We start from the raw sequence: 23,467 nt of genomic DNA on the forward strand, positions 1-23,467 counted from the left end.
GGTCAATGTGACCTTGAGCTTTGACCCCAAAATCGATAGGGGTCATCAGATGGTCATGACCAATCATCATACCAAGTTTGAAGTTCTTAGGTCTAAGTGTTCTTTAGTTATCACTCAGAAACCATTTGGTCTACGGACTGACCAACAGACACACAAATGCAAAGCAATATGCCCCCTCTTCTTTGAAGTGGGGGGCATAAAAATGAGAAATAGCAATGACTGAATTTATGATTTGTTTCATTATATTTCATAAAATTTCATGGTATAATCACTATACATACTGAAAGACATGATTTGTAATAGATATACCATTGCTGTGTTGACGATTTCTGGGTTTGCGTAAATTATACCATAATCACGTGACCTTTCTTATGCCTTAACCTCACGAGACGAAGTCAAGTGAGGTTGCATAAGAAAGGTCACGTGATTATGGTATAATTTACGCAAACCCAGAAATCGTCAACGCACCAATGGTGTATCTGTTTTAACCTATAGCTCCGCCCAGAAACACTTACTCCTTCGATCTTCAAAACTGAAAATTATACCATAGTCTGGGTATGGTATAATTTACGGTTATTGGAAATTATACTTGGAAGAATTTTACATAAGAAGCGCTGAAGAGCTATAGGTTAAATTAATTTAATACATGGTTATTCATATTCATTTTAAACAAAGTCTGCATCATTAATTGTAATCACTTTATCTTTTAATCTATGTTGATAGTAATTTAAATAAAATAGCATGATAAATAATGGTAAAATCATTATAATTCCAATGTAAATAAACTTGGGTATAGGAGCAGTTTCCCCAAATGGATAAAACCACAAGCCACGCCTATGTCCATCTCTGACATGGTGTGAAATCCATGCAGTTGTAAATATCAATAAACCTAAAAATAGACTTTGAGATTTCAAAATGGCTGCCATGATCCCCATGGTGATGTCTATGATGACAATGAGTGTAGTTGCATGGAATGGTGGTCTTGTTGGTAGTGACAGAGCAGACTGAAAAATAAAATAAAACATACTACATTTAATTTTTACAGAGCTACATCTTTCTTATAAAAATAAATAAAACCCTTTGATCATATTTAATTATTTCAAGACTTGTACCAAAAGTGGTTAGCTTTTGTCACCAGTATGGAGTCAAGCCTGTACATCCATGCTGTTGACATTTGTTTGTATATTTATATTGAAATCCCTTAAACCATTCAAAACTGTTCCAAATTCAAAACAGAGAATGGCCTTTGTACATATTTGGTTGGTAATGGGATATTAAATAAGAGGGTCATGATGGCCCTGGTTCATGCCAGAGAAGGGTAAAGCCAGTGCTGTGGCATGACCTATTTTGGCATCAGACTTGAACCACTTTTACAACTTTAGTAGAGAACCATCTCAGGATCATTCAAACGGTTAAGGAGGAGTTGTGTGGATGACAACAAACAAAGGATACACTGCCTTCTGAGCACTTTGTACTCAGGTGAGCTAAAAATAATGAAGTAGTAAGGTGGGAACACTAAAAGTTATTTAACAGTACAGTAAAAAGTTTAGTCTCAATTTGATAAAGCATATTGCATGGTTATAAAACAAACTTATTAAAATCAAATGTGGTGAAATTGCTACAGATCTTGTAGAAATTGTTAAAGATGGGCTCACCTTTAAACTAAAAGATTTTGCTGCTATAAAATGGTCCACATCAACAAGCATTGCCAACATCATACATAGAAGACATTCTACACACTCTTGTTTTCTAAACTGAAAATATATCATACCCATTAAATTGATATTATAATTTAAGTACCTAAGTATGTTCATTAAAGTCATCTGCCATTTAGATATTTGTGTCAGTGTGTGACCTTTGTTTGATATTGCATAAAGCAACGTTTATCTAGATCCTGTAACACAATTTTTTTATGATTTTTTTATATCATAAATATGATGCTTTAATGAAGATTTATCAATATTGTAAGTTCCAAAATGCATTATTTGTAAAGATATTACCGAATTTATATTTTGTGTAAATAAAGGGAGAAAATTAAAAAACTATTTTCTATAAAGTCTTAGCCAAATTGTTCAATAATAAATGAATTCATATACAATGTACTTTTAATGATTACATATAATGCGTTTAATCATTTGCAGTACATATTTAACATATTCTTGGATGTTTGGAAAATGTTTTAGAAGCATAATTATACATGTATATTAGAACCAGGAGAAGCTTCTGGAATTGGGGCATCTTTCTGTATCTGTAATTGCACTATCCTCCAAAAAATAAAATGACTAATACTCTTCTGGAGGACTCGCCCAACCGGTGGCGAGTATAAATAAACGCAAATACACACACAATTAATTACAACATACAGGATCTTTAAATAGATTTAAGTATCAAGCTCCACAGTGTCTCTTTTCATTACAATGGTCCAGTGAAATCAAAGTGGAGCAGTATAATGCTAAGATCCGGTGCAAAAACTACAAAAACCATCGTCAATTACATACTATAATAATATTATATTGTAATATCTTAGCAGCAAGATATTATATGTGAAGAAAATATACACTTGTCCATTAAATAAAATTCCATTATTTCATATTGTTTGTACTTCAAACATTCATGGATCCACCATCACATGTACCTGTATCTACAACCTAAGTCAATTGAAACAAAATATGAGGCGCGTCACGACAAAACCAACATTATGGGTTTGCGACCAGCATGGATCCAGACCAGCCTGCGCGTCCGCGCAGTCTGATCAGGATCCATGCTATTCGCTATCAGTTTCTCTACTTGTTATAGGGTGTGTAAGCGAACAGCATGGATCCTGATCAGACTGCGCAGATGTGCAGGCTGGTCTGGATCCATGCTGGTCGCAAACCCATTATGTTGGTTTTGTCGTGACGCGGCACATATCTCAATATCTCTCACCTTGAAATCACAAATGATTGCCCATGATATTCCACCAACAATTCCATGGGTCAAACTGTCTGTTATGGCAACCACAATTTGTTGCTTGGCAACAGGATGCTCAAGAAGTCTGTCACCTAAGTAACAGGTACACCCAAGTAATATTTCCAATACAACTGTACTAACATATGTTGGCATTTTTGATCCTGCAAAAAGAGGAAGACAATATGACAGCACCTCAACTAATTAAAATTATTAAAGAATAGATTGATATATCTCTTTGAGGTTCTTAATTGGTGCTATGTAAGTGCACTTCTGTACCTAAGTTAGACTTAGGGTCTCAACCCGGTACGGAATTAGACCCAGCCCGTTGTAGGCTAGAAAATAGTTCTTTGAAATTTTGAAGTGCCCTATTTCAAGTCATTTTTAATGTGACTGGTTACATTTTAAGTGTATTTATTGTAACAGTGTACATTTAGTGTCATTTCTGATGACTTTAAAAGTTGTTTTTTGTGTATTCTGCAGGATCTCATTTCTTGGTGGAAGGATTCGAGAAGTACTACACGCCAGCATACATGACATTTGAAACTTTGATAATTTGACAGTGACTTAACAAATTAAGAAATATTGTGAAATCTAGATAGCTAACATAGGACATTTCGGGCTTCGACTAACTTGTCTAGTGTTGATGTTTAAAGTTATGAAATACAGAATTCTGCTGAGTTTAATAGAAGTCCATAATGAAGCTTTAAATGTGACAGATTTACTATAGATTAAAGAAGGGCGAAAATGGACAAGGCCGTGTCCTAAATAAGAAATATGAACAATGGGAACTGGTTGATGGATATGGATGAAACTTTGCATTAGTGTTGTGTTTATGAATAGAAATCAGGAAAATAAAGGATAACTGACAGGTTTGAAAAATTTAAATTTTATTTCAAATTTTAAATTTTGACATTTTAAATTGGGACAGATGTTGTTATTGTTGTCTCCCCTTCAAATGTAGATGTCTGCTACTGTGTCTGAATAAGTGCAGAAGAAGGGTGCAGAGCTTTTGCATGAAGGATTAACCACATTTTATTGAATTTTAACTGTAAAAATGAATTTAAAATTAAAAAATGAAATTTAAAATTTTTTTAAGCAGTTAATAAATTGGTAAATTTTATTTTTGCACCCTGTGTTTAGCAATTTACTAGCTCTATTATGAGCTTATTTTTATAAGATTTATATGGAAAATGATATTTTTTAGAGAAATGCATCTTAAATTATGGATAAACCATGCATAGCAAGGAATTGGGGAGTGCATGTTTCAGGCTGGTTACATTGGCAAAAAGGTGATTGGCAAGCTCATTCCAGAGGTCTTAGGGGCCCAAGAAGCACCGGCCATGGGATTCGAACAAGCACCATAGTAGCCTATTGCTCATATGGACCACACATTATATGCACTGATGTTTCAGCAAAGAGTTGATGCTGCAGTAATCAGATTGTAAATATTCACTAGTGTCTTGTATTTCAATGAAGCAGAACTGACAATTGAACATGACACATGTGATTTACATGTTGGAAATATAGGCATTTTCAGTGTAGTGAATCTTGATGTTTTGCTGTGTTGCAGAATGTATATAATTGCTAATTTATACACACACAAAAAATGGTCTAGTCATTAAATAGTGTAGTTTATGGATAATTGGCTCATTTAGAATTATAAAACAGTTGATGTGATTGTTCTTGTTGTTGTAGCAGCTGCTACAGCAGTTAAAATAGGTTAGCTTTATAATGTCGTAACTGCTATTTCCATGCAGGCATGCATTTTAAGCACACAATATTTAAGCCCCTCCTGTGTGAATAATCAAATCAGCCATTGATTAATTAAGAAATGTTTTTCTTCCTTTTTTTTGATATCAAAATTACAGCACAAATGCCTCTTATAATTTCCTTTCGACATGTTTTAGTGTTGCATATTTTTTTTCAGACCATGCAGTTACTAAAGCCGGGGTGACCTTACCTTATATACTGGTTAAGATCTGTGGAAGAACTCCTTCAGCTCAGTTTGGCAGCAGATTTGTCAGGACAAGATGAAAGAAGGTAAAAAATTATGCCCAGTTTAAAATTTCGGGCCTATTGCCCGGCAAAAAAATTTTCCCCCAATTTGCTCCGGGAAATTTTGGTTTTTAGCAAATTTTTGGGGTTAAGTTTTTAATTAAATGAGAAAATTCTTTTAAAATTTTTTGACTTTTTAAAAGATTTTTTCAAATGTTTAAAAAGGGGAAAAGGAAAAGTATTGAAAATCTTTTTTTACCCTTTATTTGGGTGAGATTTGGGGTTAAAATCTTAACTTTGTCAGAAAAATTTCCAATTTGGGGAATAGGGTTTTGGTAACCCCCTTTGGGCTAAACTTAAAAAATTACCTCTGTTTTTGTTTTATTTTTTTGTATTTTTAAGCAAAAAAAAATTTTCTAGGGTAAAAATATTTTGGTAATTACTTTTTTCCCAAATGCTTAAAAGGTAAAAATCATAAATCAGTAAGGGTTTTTTATTGGCAAAATTGAAAAGAAAAAAGTTTATGAAAAAAAGCACATTTAATTGTGATTACTTGTACTTTTTATAACCCAAAATTACCCCTTCATTAAAATAAATGGAGTTATTGGATTAACAATTTGTAAGGCAACTAAAGGGCTTAAATTCTTTCATAAAAATAACTTAAATAATTAGGCCGGTAACAGTTTTTTAACTTTATTTGAAGAAAATCCACAGTGTTCGAATTAAAGCAGTAGTCCTAATAGGCCCCACATGACTACCTAAATTTCACCTCGGGCTACCAAAACTTTTACACAGTAAAAGCCCGACCAGGCTACTGTATTTTCAGAGGGAATAAAAAAACTGGTTTTGAAACAAATGAATTGTGTGGAAGTGAATTATCTTTGGGCTAGTGAATATTTCAATCTGGTAGTCCTACCATCAGTGGAAATCCTAAATACAAAATCAAAAGATATGACAGAATTTGTGATATAAATTTTTTGCGTAAAATTCTATTGGCCGAGGCTGATTTTTCGCATGAAGTTTCATATGTAAGAAATTGTACTGCATTAATGTTATTTGTTACAGACATGTCAAACCTATATAATTGTACTTGTATAACAATAAATTACTAGGAAATGAGTATAAATTTTGACTTAACTTAAATTTTGGATTCATTTAGGTCTCAACCCGGTACGGAATTAGACCCAGCCCGTTGTAGGCTAGAAAATAGTTCTTTGAAATTTTGAAGTGCCCTATTTCAAGTCATTTTTAATGTGACTGGTTACATTTTAAGTGTATTTATTGTAACAGTGTACATTTAGTGTCATTTCTGATGACTTTAAAAGTTGTTTTTTGTGTATTCTGCAGGATCTCATTTCTTGGTGGAAGGATTCGAGAAGTACTACACGCCAGCATACATGACATTTGAAACTTTGATAATTTGACAGTGACTTAACAAATTAAGAAATATTGGGTGAAATCTAAGTTGGCTAACATAGACATGGACTAACTTGTCTAGTGTTGATGTTTAAGTTAGGAAATACATTCTCTGAGTTTAATAGAAGTCCATAATCTTTAAATGTGACAGATTTACTTGATTAAAGAAAGGGCGAAAATGGACAAGGCCGTGTCCTTAGAAGGTCAAAAGTGCCTTATTAGCAACATTAAATTTTTGACTTGTGATAGACACAACAAATTTAAACCACTAAAAATACATTTGTTCTATTAAAATTTTATCTCTTAGCATAAAATAAAACCATTCTAAGCAAAATCAATGCCCTATGAGCCTATATATAAGGTCCTTTGTAGATCCTTAGCAGACAAGCAGCTCTGGTTTTTCATTTTTTTATTAAGACACAAAATATCTCTCATTGTCCTAGAAACATCAAAAACCCTCTTGTGTCATAAGTCGTCAGAAAGTATAATCACATTGAGTATTCATATCAAACTAAGATAACTCACACCTATTGTTCTTGTTATTATTGTATAAAAGCACCGTTGTTCCTGAAATATATTTTGACAACTGTTTCTGTGCAAATGGCGTTTTTGAATAAAAGGGAAGTAACTATGTTGGATTATGACTCCTACTAAACACCGCAAAGTCAAGTAGTTATTTTATCATTATTTAAAACGATTTTAAAATTAGCAAAAAAAAAAATTGGGGGTTTTTTTTTGGGAAAATTTTAATTTTTTTAAAAAATGTTTTTTGAAAAAAAAGAAAAAAAGTGAAAAAAAAAAAAACTATTATAACTTTTTCGAGAAATGACCGTTAGATAATGAATACAACATTTAATAAGTTTATGTTTAAAAAAATGATATTTTTCATTAGTATAGTTTGATAACCTTTTAACAGCACGTGGGCCGTTCATTACCCTGATTGAAAAGCGCTGGGAGTGAAAGTAATTTTGTCATAAACAAAAAGCAACATAATAAAGAAAGTGGTATTTAGGGACTGACTTTGCCAATTTTTTAAAAGAATCCTGTTAAATGTTGTGATCAAAGTGGTTTACCACACTAAGTGAAATTTATATATGGTACATAATTATGCAAATAAAAAATTTTTCATCATCGAAGAATATGTAAAATGTGTATTAAATATTTGTGCATAAATTATGTGTAATATTATAATTAAAATATATGCATTCATTTCTTATTGTTAAATTTGACTTAAGGTATAGGGGGGGGTGCTGGTATTAAAGCACCCTAATGCATTAAACCTCGCTTTTGAAGAGTATTCAAATAGGCTAGAACTACTGTTTTAACTAAATTGAAAATGAGGGCCATGGGTTCAATCCCCAGAAGGGTCAAACTTTTTTTTTTCTTTCTTTTTTTCTTTTAACATTATTTATGTATCTCTCATTTCCATTTGGAAAAAAAAAGTGTTTAATTTTGATTTTTTAATTTATATAGGTATTTATTGGGCTAAATTATGCTAAATATAGTAATAAATATGGTACCTGATATTTTCAAAGTGTAATATAATAAAACTAGACGGTAAAAGTATTTTATATTTTACAAGATCAACCAATATACTTTTTTAAAAATTTAAGGAAACTTTGAAAACAGGCACTCATTTGGTAAATTTTAAGATTTTTTTTTAAATTAGGCTCCTAATGTAGAAAAATGATCAGACACGTGGTAAAAATGGGTGGGGTAGAGTAACATTTTTATACAGATTTTCATAAATTTTAAAGTAGAAAACATAATTTTGCTTATTTGGATTGTTACTGAATGGGTACTATATTTGTTTCTTTACCAAAAAATTTAATGGGAAAACAGTTTTCATTTAGAATGTTTAAATTGCAGATTACAGGTTGTCTTTAAGGTATACATCTGGACTTATGATGTCCATTTTTTTAGTTCCTGATAGGGGGCCCATTAGGGTCCCTAATATCTTTAAACTTAAATAGAAAAAAAAATTTTTATTTTACCCCCTTTATTTACATGAAAAATGGTTAAATTCTGTAATATCTTTTAAATAATGCTTTGGAACCTACAAAATTGAAAAATCTTTAATTTTGAGCACATATGGTTTTAATGATTCCAAAACCATAAAATTTTTTGTTACAGGATCTTTTAAGCATAAAATTTAATCTCATGAAAACATACAGTTTGAGTCCAAACTAAAACTTCGCCGCCCCCCCCTGTGTTGTAAATAATAATATCAAAAAACACTATCCTTATGATATTACATGTACCTATATAACAACTGCTGTAATGCTGGCCCACTGGTTAAGAGAGATGACGAAAAAGGGGATTGATATAGCAAAAAAAAGCCCTGCTTAACACTTTTAAATTTAGGCACAAGTAAGCCATGAAATGTAATTAGTTTGTTTGTTTTTCTTCATTTTATTTGATTAATTTTGATATATGCAATAGAAAAATTATTTAAAGAAAATAAAACATGAATGAAAAAGAACAGTTAGATGGTACATATGTAATTCAAGTCAATTGAAAGTATATCAAACAACTTACTGTTTACGACTTGAGCCTTTTGAGGTAAAGTAAAGAATTTGGCAGATTTGCCGAAGACTGTGCTGAATATATTATTCCAAATGATAAAAACTTGATATTAAAATGTTTATATGTTATATAATATAAAAATATAAATATAAGCAAAGTTTACATATTAGACGTAAATTATACTAATTATATTTCCAAAGATAAAGGTGACAAAAACAGAAATTTTATTTTTAAACTGTAATTGCCTTAAAAAATCAAAAGAATAATACATGTATACTGTATTTGCTAAATTAAAAATCATATTAAAATTAATTATAAATTTTAAAAAAAAAAACTGACTTTGCTAGGCATTGCTTGACTTTTGCTAGACATTGCTTGACTTTGCATGACTTAGTAGACCACAGGAACTTGAAATTCTATCAATATTACGATAATATGCAAAATACACCCCCTATATACTTAAAAAAAACACGGAAATTGTAGATCAACATGAAACACTTATAGTTACTACAAGACAGGTAAAACTGAACTAAAGCCGTGACGACACTGTTTTACACTGGTGTCACAAACTTAAGCTATCAAAATTTCTTCAAGGGCAATAAATTTTTATGAATATGGTTATAAACAGGAGTACAGGTAAAGGAGTTGAAAAAAAATTACATGTATCTTTAAAAAAGCTAAATATACTTCTGCAGAAATAAAAATTGTAGGCAGAAATGCTGCGATGGTTAAACCATTGATGCCCTTATATTCTTTGTCTATAAATTGAAAGAGTGCATACATCATGTTGCTTGTCGTAACCGATAAATGAATTGTGTCCAATCGGTGCACTCAAACACTTTTAAACAATGAAAAACTCATGGTCTTTTAACTAATGCTCGATTTCTTCATTCTATTAATCAACAGTACGAATGTCTGCTAGTCTTTATTGTTAACTATTGTTAAGAAGCAAGTATGTATAGATTATGTTCGCTCAAATATCCTGATGTTATTAAAATGAGATGTTGTTCGATAATTATTAAACGCTTTCCACTTTACAATTTTAATTCTTAGAATACCTGTTTTAAAAATATTAATTTCCTGCCTTGTTGTCTAAACTTATTATTTTCAAATGCCCAGCTTGATAAATGATTTAACTAGGATATACTGCTGCGATCAAAAAAATATATGATTTTAATTAAAGTTATTTGTTATTATGATTTTACTAATATATAAGTAGTCGTCCTTAGAATTTACTTTAATGGCAAAAATAAAAATCTTAAAACTACAACTTTATTAATCTATACACAAAGCAAGATTCTTTAATCGTTGATCGATCCATATTTATCTCATTAAAGTTGATAGAAAGGCTTGTTGTATACAAAAAATTCATTACCTAAATTATTTGAGACTCTAGTTTTTTCAATATTCAGAGGCTAAACCAGGGACTTTCAAATAGAAAAGATGTCAATCTTAAAGAGCCTGAGGCAACATACCAATCAATTTATCCAGGTACTTTAAAGTAGAACTGTAGTGTTGTTAGTATTAAGATAGCTCCGCCTACTTGATTAAATAGCCACCCTGTTTAAATAGCCAGCCCCCTTTCTCTTTTACAGACACAAACATTTAAAAATGAAAAAACAAGACTCTGTTTAAACCTGTAAATAAATAAAGTATCTTTTTATATTAGGTTTCTTTTCAGACGTAAGAATATTTGAAATACCCTAGCTGATTTATAATTATCATGGGGGTGCATCTTTTTTCAATTGGTAAGAAAACCGAATAGAATCAATTAAGGAGTATTTGCTAGTTTTGTGAATTGAAAAATAATCGAGATTTAAAACTTTGACACATCTTCTACCTGTTCATTTTAAAAAGTAAAAACAAAATGGGTTTAGGGGCCCTTTATTCTCTTTAAGCCGATGGGGGAAAAATCAAAAGACCACCTGACCCCCCTCAGACTTTCCCAAAACAAGCGGCTTTATGATCTAGATGCATTTGGGTACTTTCTGTCATTTTCAGTGCATCAAAAAACAACGTTCTGCTTTCTAACTATACGGATTTTTGGTTCAGTTACAGAACTTTAACGTCGATATCTATAGGTGATTTTATTTGACGCAGTTTATTGCATATTGTTCTTTAAACTTTTTGTGACATGGTATTGCATTGTAAATATCAAACAGAAAACAATGACATAACATTCAATAGCTTGCTCAAAAAAATGCCTCGGCGTCCATAAATAGAATCAGGGATCACAAATGAGGGCCAAAATGAAAATGGGGGTGGAGGGCACCTTTTACATGCAGGCGTACACACTTTGTCAGTTAGCTTCATACCTAATGTATGCAAAATTATATCTAAAACCTTTGCATTTTGCTATATGACCTGATAACAAATTATTCATAGTGACACATTTCATTCACACACTCAATTGCCATTTGCTGAATCTGAGCAGATGAGTGTAAGAGAATCCAGTGCATGAAATGGAGGATGTTTTATTTTTTTTGTTTGAACAGAACACTTGAAAAGAAAAATAATTATGTAATTATTTGTTGCTATTTTGAAATTTCCCCTTTGTCCCCACCAAACCAACCTTTTTTGTGTTTTATTAGTCCTATAAATATGACGGCGCTTTGACATATTTTTTTGCTTCTGGGCCAAGCAACAGGCTTGACTGACATAAAACTATATCAAGCCTGTAACATCTAATTTATTGGACTACAGTCAAATATAACCATGTCTTTTCCTACCCACTTAAGACCTATAATACGGATGTCATGGTTCAGAACTATTAACTTATTAGGGGAGATAGTGTGTAAGCGGCCGGATAGCTCAAGCGGTAAGGTATTCCAAGGATCTCGGGTTCAAGTCCCGGTCAGGCTGCACATTTTTCTCACCCTGTGACATTTGGCGCCCAACATGGGACCGTGACTGCATATAGCTCAGAATTTAATTCACATTGCTCTGTAACCCTAAGAAATCTGAGGACAAATTTCCCAAAATAAAATAGCAGGGGAGGTATGCACGGTTTGAACTTTTCACTAATTAGGGGAGTAATGTGAAATGGCCGGATAGCTCAGCCATTAGAGCCGTGGTACAGTTTCCGAAATTCTGGTTTGAGTCCTGGTCGGGCTGCACTTTTTTCTCCCTGTGACACATACTCTATTTCATGTTGATCCATTAATCTGATATTTTACAGTTTGTCAATTCCCATGTAATAATATAAATAACTTGGGTTTCTTAAAACAGATGACTGCAAAGTGTATAGCTAAGAAATTAACATTACACATCGATTTGAATCTAATTATATATTAATGCATTTAAAGAATTTATTCAGTAATCAAATGATTTTAAAGAAATTACATACCACCACTTTTAGAAAAAGAGCCTTGATAATATAAAAAACTATAAATCTAACTTCAAAAGAAAAGTAAATTGAGATGTTTTTTCTTAAGGGAAAATGTAAAAAGGTGGCCCTGAATTACAGGCGGGGAAGAAGGAAATATATCTGCGATAGGTTGTAAGGTAAATTATGAATTAATATGTCATTAACTGCTTGACCATAATTCACTTTAAAATACAAATTCTAAGACTATTTATACAATTATGATGTCTTGAGTCCATTGTTTAAAGTTAAAAAACTGTTTAATAAGACTATAGCAGAAAGTTCTCCTTTTCTCAAGTGTTGGAAAATAAACTGCACATTTTCTAAACAAATTTTTCTTAATTAAAATTTTCATTATTTTAAATTTTTAAATAATTTCACCTATGGAAGACATAATAGACAATTTTTTTGCTGTTATTTTGTGAAGAGATTCAAATGAAAATACTCACCCTCGTTTCCTTTTTCATCAGATCAGTTATATCAAATGTCTTTTATTTTTTGTCCCAGCTGAAAGGGCTTCAATGGACAAGGGCAGCAATGGAGTTGTTCAGAATACCGCTGTACAACAAACATCAGTAGTAGAGCAGGATGGAAATAGTTCTTGTAAGGAAAAGTACAAATATTGCCGCTGGGAGATTGGGGAGTTGTCAGGATCTCAAGAAAACCCAAAAATAAATCATCATAAACATAAATTGTTTGAAGGAAATTTCATCACAATAATTTCTTTCATGATAAAAACACTTCCATAAGAGAGGGGGCATCCCATAAAATGAGAAGGTATTGAAGTTTTCAACATTTTCAATTTTACCGTTTTGGGCTTTTTTAGAGATTCTGTTTTTTTCCCCTTTTTAAATTAGTTTCGACTTTTTTTTTTTTTGAAAAAAAAAGTAGAGGTTTGTTATGTCAGGTCGGCGTTGCCGTTCCCGGTTGCCGTCTCCGTTCCCCGGGTTGCCGTTCCCCGTCCGAAAACTTGTACCGGGAAATAAAAATTTTTTTTATTTCTTGGTGTTTTGGGCCCTTAATATTTGGGGCCAAAAACCCCCCCTTGGGAAAACGCTTTTCAGTAGACCACTAACCTTAAATTCATCCATAAATGACCTTAAACCTTTCCCAAGGGTTTTAAAAGTCCAATTTTTGTTTGTTCATCTGTTTTTGGGGCTGTTTTTTGTTTTTTTTTAAAGGGAATTGTCTTCAAACTTAAAACAAAATAATCTTAAAAGGATTTTTCCCTTAAAAAAAACCAGCCCGGGCCCTTGACAATTCCTCATCAATGACCTTGCTTTAAAGGTCAAATTATTGAAATTTTCTTTTTTTTCCCTTTTTTAAATTTGGTTTGAAAACCTTTGTTTTTTTTTGAATGGATTGTCTTAAAAACTTGAAATAAAAATAAATAAATCCCACATTTATTAGCGCCCTTTTCATTAAAATTTTTAAAAAGGCGTTTTTCCCATAAATCTTTATATGTTAAAAAAATATAAATGAACAGGTTTTATGAACTTTAAAAAAATTTTTTGGGCATTAACAAATTTAAAAGTATAAATTTTTGGAAAAATTAAATTTTTACATTTTAATACAATTAATTTAAAAGCCCCCTTAAAAAACTCACTTTAAAACAATATTATTTGCCCAAAACCTTTAAAAATTGCCCTTCAATATATAAAATAGAAAAGGGAATTTGCTAAATCATCATTTAAACAAAAAATACTAAATTGTTTTAAAATTTTTGGGTTTGTTTAAAAAAAAAAAAAAAAAAAAAAAAAAAAATTTTTTTAATAAAACCCTAATATTAAAATAACAGATATTTTCGAAATTCACTGTTTAAAAAATTAAATTAAATAACAGTCACTAAATTTTTTCCCAATAACCCAAAATTTTGAAGTAGTTTTGTTTTAAGATTTTTTTTTGAAACTTTTTTACTGGGGTTTACTTTTTTTTAAGATGACTTGGTAGTAAATTCCATAGTTTTTAAAAGGGGGGCCCTTTAAAAAAGGGCCAAAAAACCCCCTTTTCCCCAAATTTCATTTTTATTTTTTGGTTGCCCCAAATGGGTACAGGTGCATTTGAAAGAGCGCAGTTTTTCGGGAAAAGTGGAATAAAATTTAAAATCATTTCCTGCATATATGAGGGAGATTTTTTGTTTCAGTGCTTAAAAAGAAATTAATAAATCTTGAAAATTCCCCAAACCCCCTTAAATTTTTTTGGGTTGGCACCCAAATAAAAGATCTTTCATCACTGGTGAAATATGATCTTTCCTAGTGAAACGTTTAAATCACACCGGGCTGAATTTATTTTGAAAAAATTTAAAAAGTTTTTTCATGGTTTTTTTGAGGTAAAAACCATATAGAAAAAAGGCTTTTGAAAATAACCCGGGGTCTTAAATGTCACGAGAGAGTTAACAATTTGTTTTTGAAAGCTTCTTCGTTGATATATTTTCAAAATTACGTCCTATTTACTTTTTGGGGCATCCCGAAGATCTGCACACGGAGCTAACAGGGATTTTTCCAAAATTAACCCTTAAAATAAAGGAAGGCACCCAAATTTCCCCTTACATTTGGGATGACTGTTTGATTTCAATTTGGCCCCACATTAAACATTTTATTTTTTCACTGAGCCCCTTTTAATTTTTGGGTTTCCCCCCGACGAAAAAACTAAAAAGTTCTTTTTTGTCTAAATTTCCCGGTTTGAAAATTTTGCTGTTCATCAGAATGTTATTTTTTTTAAAGGGCAGTTTGAGAAGAATAAAGTACAATTTCCCAGTTTTGGTTTTGTCCAAGGGTTTTTTGAAAAAAAATGTTATTTGAGAATCGTCAGCATAAAAAGTGACATTGCAAAACCCATTTTTCGAAAAATTTCGGCCGACGGGTTTTTGGGAAAAAGAAATGAAATTTTTTGGGCCCAAATACAGACCCCTGAGGGCCCTGAAAATGTCCATATCCCACAGGGTAGTAGTTCTCCATAAATAAAAACAGTCTGAAGGACCACTGAGAAAAGAATCTACACCAAGGCGAGCATTTTTTCCAAAAAACCAAAGTCACTTTCAAAGTGTTTAAAAAGAGGGGTTTGTGGTCAATCGTGTAAAAGGCCCCCAAAAAAAATCGGGGCTTTAAACTAATATGTCTTGCCCTTTTTCAAAAGATTGGAGAATGTCATTTTTTGGGCCTTTTATAAGTGGGAGTTTTTTGTGGAATGAAATTTTCCCCGTATGCAGATTGATTTTTGGGTTTATGTAGGATTTTTAGTGGTTTTAGAAACATATCAAAATGACCGTCAGGCCGCAGATTCTAGAAATTTTGATCATATGTTTCATTAGGGAATGGTCTAAAAATTTTTTTTATAATTTTTTTGATTCCAAATTTTTCTTTCTTTAAAAGTGGGGTTTATTATCGAAGTCTTATTGCGGGAGGTACGTCAGCCGGGGGTAAAATGATAAGTTTAAACCCGTGCGTTAGATATGGTGATACTTTTTAAGTTTTTCTTCTTTTTGGAGCCCAAAATCGGTATCGGATTTTAGTTTTACAAAGATTTAGTAGATTTACTTTGGAAAATGAAACTTTTAAAAACTTGCTCTTCTGGGGAAAAAACTTCAAAATTTACTTTAATGTTTCTTTTTGGCCTTTTGGGGATTTTGGGGTTGAATTAGATTTTATTGGGTTTTATTTTAAATTTATTTTTTGATCTATGGGCAAAATTGATTTTTTTTAATTTTGGGTTTTTAAAAAAAAATCACTAAAATTTGAGGGTAGTTCTTTACAGAAATGTGGTTTATGGGAGCTTAATTTTGGGGTTTTTTTCCGAGGAGATGATTTGTTACTTTTTAAAATTTTTTTTTTGACATTAACCCCACGATTTTATTTTTTCTTTGTAATATGTTTCACGAGATCTTTCAATTTCATAAATTTTTTCAACTAAGCAATGACTTCTGTATATTTAAAGATCTCAGGGTTAAAATTTTTATTTTCCCGCCATTTTTTTTTCAAAATTTACGTTTAATGTGGGTTTTTTTGTCCCTGTATTTCTTGATTTTTAACCACGGGCATTGGGGTCCCCGAAACCTTGTTTTTGTTTTCTCAAAGGGGGCATGTTTGTCTAACAAAGATGGAAAAAGGGCGTGGGATAAATTTCTCTGATGCCCTTTTGCCCTGCTGGGTTGGGTTTTTTACCAAAAAGTTTTAGATGAAACTTAATATCTGCTTTGAAATCTTCAATGTTTATATCACGTGATTTTTTTGTATGTGACTGTTTTACGCACATAGGTGGTCGGTTCTCGAAACATTAACTTTCATAGGAATAGCAAAATGGTTCACGTGTTTACTTTTTCCGGGTTTGAAGTTTTAAAAATCCAGGATCAGTTATTTTAATATACATGATTACGTACATTTTCAATTTTTCTCTTGTTATGACTACATCTAAAAATGTGTCCCAGCTACATTGTGTCGGTGTCATTGATCTTACAACTGTTTTAAACCAAAGTGTGTTCAGGATGGATAAGAAATTATCTGCCATCACGATTATCAAGTTTTTATCAAAATGTGAAAGTTCGTGTAATCTCCTAGAAACGACTTTGAGGTTTTGGCAGTTTTCAGCAACATAATTTTTCGACAAGAAAAATCAGGAAACTCACGTGTTCAAGAATTTTGAAGTACTTAATGGAGGAGGTCTAGTATAAATTTCAACAAGGCGGGTTGAAAAGTCACGAACACTAATGATTTCAGTTCATGAATTCGAATTGTTCAAAGTCTCCATCTTTACTTGAAAGAGTCAATTTTTGATTTTTATTGAGGTCTTGTGAAGAATGGCAACACCACCAAACCTTCTTCTCTTTAATCCTAGGAACATCGCAGAGATTTTATAACCGTCACGGCACAAGTTTACTAAGACACAACTTTGTCTACTTTACTCCCAAGCCAGGTCTCTGTTATCAACCAACATGTCAAGTGTCAATTGGAAATAATAGAGTCATAGATGGCTAACGTTTTATTTTTAACTGATCTGCACTTTATCAAACATATTGACATATATTTTTGAACCAACATACTGTAGTGTTAGAAATTGGGTTTAACTTTGAATCAAATTTTCCTTAATCCAATTTCTCCTGGTTTTATGTGTCGAACCCCCTGTAATTTACTGTTTGATTCAACTGTTAGGTTATAAATTTGATTAAGTGATTTTTCAGAAATTATTCAGGTGAATGCCTTGATTTGTTATCCCATTCTCTTCTTTTATTTTTTTGTCCACCTTTAGAATTTCCTATATTTTTTGAAAAGATTATAATCCTTTAAAGTTTGAATGGTATTCATTACTTAATCCATGTTGCCTTCGGGGTGGTTTTTGCTAGTTTTTAACAATTGATCTCAGTATTGTATCGTATAAAGCACAGTTGCTTTGTCTATTTTATTCCAGGTTTAAAATTTATATCACCATACATGTATATTTACAAAATATTGTCTTCTAACTATATATATATCCAATTGTTTGATATCAGAATCCAATTAGGAAATGAAATATCCAAGGATTATTCTCACACAATATTTCTAATATACTAATAAGACACTATGCAATTTTCCAGCAAAATCTACTTATTCGTTAAAGCACAATAAATTGAATTTAAGGAGCACAAATTTTCGCAGCCTTACACTTAGGCGCACTAATAGTTGAACATAATAATCTTCAAAGATAACTGTTAAAAATATACCGAAAGACCTTGACCTTCACTCATTAATGACATTGCCTTTGAAGGTCAAATTATGGAAATTTTCATTGTTTTGGCAGTAACTGACTGTAACTTTGCTATTTTTGAAGGGATAAACTTCATATTATAACAGAACATTCTTAAGGACCAGACCTTGTTGTTTATCAAACCCAAATTTGCTTGGGCTCTTTAATGACCTTGACCTTGAAGGTTATATTACTGAATTTTCTCAGATTGTGCATTTATCGGTGTGTTGTGTATGTATAGTATATGTATTATATTATAATATATATATAGGAATGTGTGTGTGTATATATATATACAATATATGCAGGTATATATATATATATATATAATATATATATATATATATATATATATATATATTATACAGTAACAGATATCGAGGAATATGCAAAATCCTCCGAGGATCGAGGAAAGTACTCGCAACTCCGCGAGAGTATTTGTCCATAAAAAACGAGTGACTCCGCGTGAGAAACGTGTGATGAGAGTGACTCGGAGACGAAAATAAAAGCGCGTGACTCCGAGAGAGAATTACCAATTCGCGTAAACTCCGTGTCGGTGTCTAGCTGGTGTAAATAAATGCAAGTGCAATCTCATTTTATATTTAATTTAATTCTTTAGATTACCATTCGAAAATTTTAAAGATGATTTTTACGGCCGGTTGTTGTTTTCAATTTTACCCTGAATCAGTTGAAAGGTACAATTTGATTAGAAAAAATCACTACCCTGTAAGCGTCATCAGTTCTCAAGTTTATTTTTTATTTCCCGATTAATTAGGTCAGTAGCAATAACCACAGAAACCGAAATTCTATCAAAAAAAAAAGCGATTTAAAAAAATCCATTATAAATAACGGCCAACATTTTTTATACTTCTTTAAGGAAATGAATTAATTATATAAAACTTCTTAATCTTAAATTTTTCTATATGCATCACAATACCGATAACGTGCCGTTCTAATTTATTTAGGTGCCCCCAAATATTGTGTTGTAACGTGCACCGAGCTTATACCTGTAATGATACTAAATTTTCCTCTGGCTTCTTTGCCTTATGATTATTTGATTGAAAACCAATGATTTATATTAGGCTTAAATAAATGTGCATGAATTACCAAATTGAATTAAATATATAGATATAATTTCTTCCCTCGATATTACCTTGTCTTTTTTAATTGAAAAACGAATAATGGATTTCTATACCTATTAAACAATTTATTAATTAATATCCTTTGGGAAATACTATTTATATATATACGTTCCCTTCCTGCTCCGTTCTCTTATTTCTCTACTTTATAAAAACTACTTCCTTAAATCTTCCTTTATTAATCTTTAATCCCAGCTTTCTTTCTACTTAATTTTTCTCAGCCTTATCAGCAGCGCTATGCACTGTGCAACTAAGAATATTAAAAAAGTAGGTTAGCTTTAGGATTGTCGACTGTTCAACCCACGGCTGCTAAAACACCAACTCTCTATTTCACACATTCAAACTGCCTTATTTATTGGCTCGGGACTGCTTTGCCCCTTGTCCGTCTTCCATAATCTTGTAAAACGCTTGAATTATATTACTATCATTGAGATTCAAATACTGCTTACCTTTTCAATATGCGTTACTTTTGTACATATGTTACATGACTCGGGAACCATCCGCGCCAAAAATTAAAGATAAATCTTTACCTTTTTATACATTAATAACATAACCGATTACAACTTCTAAGAACTTCCAGAATTGAAAAGCAAAAGGTAATTAAATTTCAAGGGGCAACATCATCAAACATTATTTGAGTATCAACCCTTACAGGTACAATTACAAGAATTCCACGTGTGGAACAATTTGGGTTTTGTATTGGGGTATACAAATGGTGTTTTACTTCATTAAGGGGGAAGTAACTTTTCTAATATTCGCTACATTACCCCCACGCCTCCGAAAGGCATGCGTCCCCCCCCCCCCGATGATAAACTCAATTTTCACAGATCCAAAATAAACTTTTATTATGGTTATGAAGCTTCCGCTTATACAACAAAAAACTGAAAAGAATAATCATTACACACTTTAAAATAACACTCCCTGTCCTTTAAAATCATATTCCTTCTCTCTACCATTGTCTGATATGTATGTCAATTAGTTTTTGTTAAACAAATATTCTTCTTAAACTCAAATTTAGCTGTCTCTAAAGTCTATCTTTTTCTTCTCTAATTTCTAATTTTTCTCTTCTCTAGCTCAAGAGAAATTTTCTCTTCCCGGCTGGAGCTATACTATTTTCAGCTGATGATGATAATGATTCATCAATTTTCTTTTCCTCATCTTCTTTGGTGTCTATATCAGTTTTCATCACTTTGTTCCTCATCCTTTATTGAACCTTCATAATTCAATTCATTATCACTTTTGTCCTCATCATTTATATTATCATCATCAGTATTCCTGTACTTCCAGAATTATCTATTCCCTGAGAATTTCCCCCAATGGGACTTGAAGGTTTTTTTTTTTTTTCAATGTCGAGTCCAATTTATTTTCTTGTCCCATATCATTTGTCAATGTTTCGCACACTTTATAGAGACAGGTGCTATCACCGGATTTGGTAGGGTTCTCTTCCTATACAATCTTCCAATTTTTTTATTGATTCTAAATCTTTCTTGTCTCTTTCTTTTGATCTGTGACATTAATCAGTCTTTTTCCTCACATATTTCAATGTCAGGATCCCTATCCCAATCAGAATCTTCGTCTCCAAATTTTACAACACTCTTGATTGTACTTGGAGTTTCCCCCTTATCTGTAGTTTCAGTGCTATGCACTCTCTTTCATTATGTTTGCTTCTGTAAATCTCCTTCTTAAAATACATTTTGCATGTCACAACAGCACAACCTATCATTGTTCTTCTTAACATAACATTATGTGCTGTAGAAACTTCTCTTCAAGCACAATGGTCCTTGCATATTGGGGACATAACGTCTTTGGAGAAAGTTTTCTCACGGTCTGTTTTATTATTTTGCCATTCTGGAAATAGAAAATACATAGTCATTTAAATACTGATGGTTTCTTAATTTTTTCTTCCATATCTGTTTGTCTGCATATCATCTTCATTATTCTGCTATTTTCTGGAAACAAAATTATTTTCTTCTATCTCTGTATCTTCTATACTTTCTGAAAGTCTGTTTGAGATATATTAGTATCTTCTGGAAGAATTTGACACTTTTTAATTTTCGGCATACGCATTGACATGAATTACTTGTAAAGTTTTATTATAACCACAATTAACTCTATATACAAAACATCTGATATCTTATCTTTTACTTTTCAAAAGATCCCTTCCAAAAAGATGGTGAATTTAGAAGAACAACCAATTCTTTTTACTGGAAAATAAACCAAAACGTGATCTCCAGGCTCAAAAGTATTAAATGAGAGCTTAAAACATCAATGAAAACATTTTCTGTCTTTTTATTGAGTTTCCAGTATGTTGCCTTACAAAAGCATGTGCCACTTTTTAATCTATATTGAAGTTCCCATGCCCAATGTGATATTGGTACTGATTTAAAATTTGACGGAACTTGAAATGCTATGTCTAAAGGTGTAGATGTTTCTCTACCTAACATAAGGTAGTTGGGAGACATACCTGTGGTTTCGTTGTCAGATGCTCGATAAGCCATCATCACATAAGGTAAGTACTCATCCCAGTCTTTATGATTCTCGTCAACAAAAACATACTAAGCATTCTAGTTTAATGTTTTTATTAAAAACCTCTACCATACCATCTGATTGCGGGTTTGGTAAGGTTTTGTTCTGGTCTTCTGTATTGCAAGCAGCTCACAACATTTCATGAAAAAACTAAACTTTCGAACTGCCTTACCTTGATCAGAATGTATTCTACTCGGTACCCTCAAACCTTGCTATAATTTGTTCTACCATTATTTTAGCAACAGTTTTTGCCTCCATGTTTGGCATGGCAAATGCCTTCAGTCCACTTTGTGAAATAATCAGCAATTAAAAAGTATATATTTATTACCTTGTTCTGTTTGTGGTAACTCACCTAGTATATCTACCGCAATTTCTTTCCATTGGAAAACCTGACCTAACTACATTCGTCGGTTGCTTTATTATTCGGTATTGGGCCTTTTGCGTTTTAAAGCATTTTTCACAAGTACTAACATAATTTCGTACATCATTTTGTAAACCAGGCCAGTAATATCGTTGTCTTATCTTACTAAGTGTTTTTACGGATACCCAAAAAAGACCTGATTGCCTTTATATCATGAGAGAATTTTAAGACTTTTACCCGAAAACTAATTGGAAATTATAGCCTGCCAATTAATAATGTTTGTACCTATCACTTCCCATTTTCTAAACTAAAAACCCTTCACGTAAACTTAGTCTTTGCCTTTGTGCCCATAAAGATTTCAAATAGTAACTTTTTCACAACCAATATCTTACACTATCTGATTTCCATGTTTCAAACCATTTTATTATTGTTTTGAATATCTTTGTCATTATTCTGTGCAACTTGAAGTGAAATGTCCTAAATCTTGATCATCTGTATCCTGTGTCAAAATAGCTGCTGAAACCTGAAATTTTCTTTCATTTAACTGGATGACCTGTTATTCCACAATTGTTTAAAAAGGTATTCTACTTAATGCATCAGCGTTTCTATGCATTTTCCCAGGTCGATGTTCTATTTTTCATATATTGTATGAAGCAAGTATTTCAAGCCATCTTTGCAAACTTGTTCCTTCCGGATTTTTAAACTGCATAAGCCATCTAAGTGACCCATGATCGGTTCTTTACTGTAAACTGTTTACCATACAAATAATGTTTTGAAGTATTTGAGCGAAATATACAAGTGCTAAAAGCTCTTTACGTGTGACACAGTATTTTACGTTCAGCCTTTGTCAATGATCGGCTTGCATAGGCAATGACCCGTTCATGTCCATCTATTTTCTGTGACAAAATTCCACCAATAGCAACATTGCTACATCGGTATCCAATATAAATTCTTGTGTGAAGTCTGGGTGCGCTAGCAAAGGTGCCTCTGTTTTAATTTCTGTTTCAGACATTTAAATGCCTTCAGAACATTCTGTATTCCAATCAAATTTTTGAGACTTTCTCTGTTAATTTATGTAAGGGTTTAGCAATATCTTGAATAACCTGTTATGAATTTTCTGTAATAGCTACAAAGTCCTAAAAATGAACGAAGTTCATGAACATTTCTAGGCGTTGGCCATGACTTTATACAGTTTACTTTTTGTGGATCAGTTTTAATACCATCAGACGAAACAATGTGCCCAAAGAAACTCTACTTCCTTTGCAAAAATATTACATTTTCTAGGTTTTTAATTTAAGACCTGATTCTTCTAATCTTTTTAAACACTGTATCTAAGTTTTCGAGCATATTTTGAAAGTTTTTTTCCCTATGACAATTATATCGTCAAAAGGTAAATCAAACAAACACTCCAATGTAAACCAGCTAGTACTGTCTCCATGAGCCTTTGAAAAGTCGCTGGCGGCATTGCACAAACCA

General features: G+C 31.9%; 1 protein-coding gene across 2 annotated transcripts; it reads right to left on the reverse strand.

Moving 5' to 3' along the window:
* Positions 1–397: 397 nt before the first annotated feature.
* On the reverse strand, positions 398–6,992 carry LOC132725868 (transmembrane protein 267-like). Of its 2 annotated transcripts, none has more exons than XM_060711055.1 (4): positions 4,910–4,983; positions 2,926–3,110; positions 1,656–1,754; positions 398–1,004 (listed from the first exon to the last, which is right to left on the reverse strand). In XM_060711055.1, the coding sequence occupies exons 2-4, from the start codon at positions 3,100–3,102 to the stop codon at positions 666–668; spliced, it is 615 nt and encodes a 204-aa protein (XP_060567038.1). In that variant the 5' UTR covers positions 3,103–3,110; positions 4,910–4,983; the 3' UTR covers positions 398–665. The 2 variants fall into 2 exon arrangements, with proteins under 2 accessions (XP_060567038.1, XP_060567037.1); XM_060711054.1 differs by lacking the exon at positions 4,910–4,983 and adding an exon at positions 6,888–6,992 and having other exon boundaries at positions 399–1,004.
* Positions 6,993–23,467: the final 16,475 nt, after the last annotated feature.

This window comes from Ruditapes philippinarum, unplaced genomic scaffold, assembly GCF_026571515.1.
Source record: "Ruditapes philippinarum isolate M1 unplaced genomic scaffold, ASM2657151v2 ctg1584_1_1_1_1, whole genome shotgun sequence".
In the NCBI taxonomy this organism is placed as follows: domain Eukaryota; kingdom Metazoa; phylum Mollusca; class Bivalvia; order Venerida; family Veneridae; genus Ruditapes; species Ruditapes philippinarum.